Source organism: Mastomys coucha, unplaced genomic scaffold (assembly GCF_008632895.1).
Source record: "Mastomys coucha isolate ucsf_1 unplaced genomic scaffold, UCSF_Mcou_1 pScaffold4, whole genome shotgun sequence".
NCBI classification, from domain to species: domain Eukaryota; kingdom Metazoa; phylum Chordata; class Mammalia; order Rodentia; family Muridae; genus Mastomys; species Mastomys coucha.
In genome coordinates, this window is record NW_022196910.1 from 4,568,214 (window position 1) to 4,573,123 (window position 4,910).

Consider the following 4,910-nt stretch of genomic DNA (forward strand, 5'->3'; position numbering starts at 1 on the left):
GTGGCGCTCTTGGTCCAAAATCAGTGTGATCTGGAAGGTTGGGAATATTTTGCATTTATGAATGTAGAATTTTCTTGGGACCTTGGGCAAAGAAACCTTTTTGTCTAAAGTTCAAAGGTTGCTTTTCCTACCTGTTGAATCCTTTGTAAAATACTTCTGCCATGTAATTCCATTTTTCTCCAGACATTGTATAATTCAATTCCTTGTTGATATGTTTTAATTTTCTTGGCAGAAAATGGGTAGATTGAAACACAAGGTTTGAGAAAGCTTTAGCTTAAGCTCCCCAAAGCTTGAGCTTGCATGTCATGTTCTCCTTTTTTTTTTTTTTTTCCTATGCCCCCAGATTGACATAGCGACTTCTCCTAAGGTGATGTCTTGAGTTTTGTCCTTGGGGTACTGAGTTTAGAGGCGCCACTGTAAAGCTTAGGCACTATCTCTTTAGGGGATAGGGTGCGGAGTTGGAAGGGTCCACTGACTACACCAGGCAGCAAGCTCATGCACTAAAAATCCTGCTGAATGTTTCCTTAAATGCCATAAAACTTCAGGCTGTGCGAAGAGCAAGCTAAAAAGGTCATGAGTGACAGCTGTGATTTTAGCTGCACTGGTACCCAGAAGGGCTGATTTCTTTTTAATTAAGCTCGTAGGAGGCGGTGAGAGTTATTCACCAATCGACGACGCTGTTATTCCCCTGTCCAATAAGAAGCGCAGATAATCGAAGGGTTCTGCTCTTGCTGCCATCTTGAAGCCCGTGCAGCTGCGGGAAGAGTCGTGGCAACTTTTCCTCGGTTACTGTCACTTCTTCCGATTTCAGGCTCCTTGGAGAGGACACAGTATGCATCAAAAGCAGAGAATGGTGAGTGTGTCGCGGGCTCCTGAATTCGAGGGTGGCAGATTTGTGATTCTGCCAGGAGACCAGCGTCCAGTTCTGTCCCTTCCCTCTGAAACGGCTTCATGCCAGTCCTTTCAGTGTGTGTCTGTGCCTAGAACTTGCGCCTCTGCAGAAATTGCAGCGCTGTCAGGTTGGTGATGCTGAACCCAAACTGCGTTTTGAACGACAGTGGGTGTGTGAGCGCTGTTGCCGGTCTTTCTACCCTTGCACTTTCATTTTCCCTGCTATAGTTTTCCTCTGTGATCGTGGTGTGTTTTTGTTTTTCTCCGCGGTTGGGGTCCCAAAAAGCCAAAACAACACAAGCAGGCACAAGAGTCCAGCAAAGCAAGATCTTTATTTTAATTAAGCAGAAAAAACTGACCGTCAGGGGCAATAGCATAGACTGCCTTCCTTTCCCAGAAGGAAAATTGCACAGCCTATTTAGGATGAGACCACAGAGGGAAGGGGAGTGGAGTGGACTGTAGCATTGTCCAATTTTATTTTGACCAGAGGGTTTGGGCAAGGGAGTCGCCAAGGTGATTTTGACCTGACTCCTGCAGCTTGTCAAAGGAAAGGGGTAAAGTAAACATTGGTGATGATGTCTTCCCTGGTTTCAAGGTCTTTTTCTCAGAATCTTGGTGGTCAAATCTCATCCTGGACATTTGATGAGTAACTCAAAATGATGAGGGAACAAAGGAGCTGGGTCCAGGACCTGGAAACGTGAACTCGTTTGTTTGATCCTGTCAGCAAGATAGAGAAGTTGTCCTTGAGATGCCTGGATTCAGGCAACTGTCTCCTTACAGCACAGCCAGTTGAGCCCTAGGCTTTATGTTAGGCAAAAACATAAAAAAACCCTCCTTGTTTTGTAGAGGCATTTTTTTTTCTTCTCTGGAAATCTATTTCTTTCTTCTTTTGTTTGTTTTTAAAGATTTATTTTTTTATTATATATAAGTACACTGTAGCTGTCTTCAGACACTCTAGAAGAGGGGTCAGCTCTCATTACTGATGGTTGTGAGCCACCATGTGGTTGCTGGGATATGAACTCAGGACCTTTGGAAAAGCAGTCAGTGCTCTTAACCACTGAGCCATCTCTCCAGCCCCTGGAAATCTATTTCAACCTCTCTTTTGAGCCCTCCTCTTTTTAATAATAATGCAGGTCAAAATAGTTAAAAATGGAAATATGGAAAAATGGGGGGAAGCCTGAGGGAAGGGGATTCATGTAACTGTGATTTTGTTTTGCCCTGGTGGGCTTCTCCGAACACAAAGAATTAGGAGAGTTCGTCAATCAGTATTTAATTGGAATACAGTTCTTGGAAGAAATATTAAATCTTCAGCCTTTTTGCTTTCAACTACTTGTTCTACGTAGATAGTAATTTCTGACCATCAAGAAAGTCTGGGGTGGTCAGCCTGACACAATGGCACCTTAATTTTTTCCCTGCTGAACACATTTTTGAGCTTCAGTGCAGTATATTACTGTTAAGTGTATGTGGCACTGTGTGTTGCCACCTGGGCCCTGGCGGGCTTGTGGAGGTCCAAAGGACAATACTGTGCAGTTGTTTTTCTCCTTTCCACTTTTATGTCGCCTCCGGGGACCAAACTGAAGTCATTAGGCTTACTTTACAAATTTTCTTAAAAGTTGAGGCATCTGAGACTTCTCTCCTCTACTCTTTTTTGGGGGAGACAGGGAGAGGGAATGTGGAGACAGGGTTTCTCTGTGTAGCTCTGGCTGACCTGGAACTTGCTCTGTAGACCAGGCTGCCATCAAACTTAATAGAGATCTTCCTGCCTCTGCTTCCCAAGTACTGGTATTAAAGGCATGTGCTACCGCTGCCTGGCTTTCTTGTGTGTGTGTGTGTGTTTAATAGAGGCAGTGTACTGGCTGGTTTTGTGTGCCAACTTGACACAGGCTGGAGTTATCACAGAGAAGGGAGCTTCAGTTGGGGAAGTGCCTCCATGAGACCCAGCTGTGGGGGATTTTCTCAATTAGTGATCAAGGGGGTAGGGCCCCTTGTGGGTGGTGCCACCCCTGGGTTGGAAGTCTTGGGTTCTCTAAGAGAGCAGGCTGAGCAAGCCAGGGGAAGCAAGCCAGTAAGGAACATCCCTCCATGGCTTCTGCATCAACTCCTGCTTCCTGACCTGCTTGAGTTCCAGTTCTGACTTCCTTTGGTGATAAACAGCAATGTGGAAGTAAGCTGAATAAACCCTTTCGTCCCCAACTTGCTTCCTTGTCATTATGTTTGTGCAGGAATAGAAACCCTGAGTAAGACAGGCAACTTATTATGTATGTAGCTTATCTTAGAACTAAGTATATAGCTGAAGGTGACCTTGAACTTCTGATATCCCTACCTCTACCTCTATCTCCCTTTAAGATGGGATTGCAGGCTTGAGTCACACATTCAGTTTTATTCAGTGCTGGAAACGGAATTTATGTTTTCTTCAATGGCTAGCAGGCACTGTTAGAATTCAGCCTAATCCTCAGTTCTGTTGTATTATTTTTAAAAATTTCCATCAGGAAAGCAGATATACTAAGTGACACAATTGTAAATTTAAATGTAGTGTGTGTGTGTGTGTATATATATATATCCAATTAAAAGGCAGTGACAGAATATTAGCATACAATACCCATTTCTTCAACGGGAGAAAGGAATATGAATGTGTATGTGTGTGTATGAAAAATGACTCCAAATAGATGGATGGAGGGAAGAGGGAGGGATAGTGATAGTTTGTAAGAGTTTTTGGAAGGGAAGTATTTCCAAGGACTGATTGCACTAAAGCAAGAACAAAATCCAGTGGGGGAATGCAGTAAATCCTGAGGCTCTGAAACTAGCACCTAGGATTCCTCTAATAGAATTATCTCGATTCCAAAGGGCTTAGATAGGCCTTCTCTTTAGGATGTGTTGCCTATAGCACAGAAAACCTCTTTCCTGGTTCTATATATGCAGTGGGCATCTCATGGTTATGGCTACTCTCTCCATCATCTAGAGGTCTCCATTGTAACTTGGACTTCATCTTTACTGTGCCACATGTTTGTCCTTGGTGGCTCTCTGGATCCATGGTGCAAGATTCCTCAGGCTTGCATCCTTCATGCTCCCACCCCCAACCTAACACCACCTAGGTGACTCAGTTGTAACTACTTCTTTCATCTCTGGATGGAACCTGACCCCCTTAGACCACAGTAGTATCAACCTCTGTGTGGGAACCCCACAGAAACAGCATCTTCCCCAGAGAACCCCATGGCTGGAGTCTCAGTTCAGGGTTTTTTCTTTCACATGAATTTGCATCTTTACACTTTGGAATATTTTTTTTATAAGATATTTTCTTTGTTTGCATTTTGAATGATATCCCCTTTCCCAGTTTCCCCTCCAAAAAAAAAAAAACCCATTCCCTCCCCCCTCCCCCTACTCACCAACCCACCCTCTCCCACTTCCTGGCCCTGGTATTCCCCTACACTGGGGCATAGAACCTTCACTGGACCAAGGGCCTCTCCTCCCATTGATGACTGACTAGGCCATCCTCTACTACATATGCAGCTGGAGCTATGAGTCCCACCCTGTGTACTCTTTGGTTGGTGGTTTAGTCCCTGGGAGCTCTGAGGATACTAGTTAGTTCATATTGTTGTTCCTTCTAAGGGGCTGCAAACCCCTTCTTTAGCTTCTCTAGCTACTTCATTGGGGACCCTGTACTCAGTCCAATGGATGGCTGTGAGTCTCTTCTTTTGTATTAGTTGGGCACTGTCAGAGCCTCTCAGGAGACAGCTATATCAGGCTCCTGTCAGCCAGCACTTGCTGGCATCCACAATAGTGTCTGGGTTTGGTGATTGAATATAGGAAGGATTCCCAGGTGCGGCAGTCTCTGGATTGTCCTTCCTTCAGTCTCTGCTCCATAATTAGTCTCTGCAACTTCTTCCATGGGTATTTTTTGTTCCCCCTTCTAAGAAGGGCCGAAGTATCCACACTTTGGTCTTCTTTTTTCTTGAGTTTCATGTGGCTTGTGGATTGTATCTTGGGTATTCTGAGCTTCTGGGCTAATATCCACTTATCAG

The 4,910-nt window shown here is 44.5% G+C and overlaps 1 protein-coding gene across 1 annotated transcript in view; it reads left to right on the forward strand.

Annotated features, from left to right (window-relative positions):
* The first annotated feature begins 730 nt into the window (after positions 1-730).
* The window catches only part of LOC116075760 (zinc finger protein 709-like), a 13,919-nt gene continuing 9,739 nt past the window's right edge, over positions 731-4,910 (forward strand). The window contains exon 1 of the mRNA XM_031349106.1: positions 731-853. Within this exon, the coding sequence (XP_031204966.1) occupies positions 833-853 (21 nt within the window). The 5' untranslated portion in view covers positions 731-832. The remainder of the gene's footprint in view (positions 854-4,910) is intronic.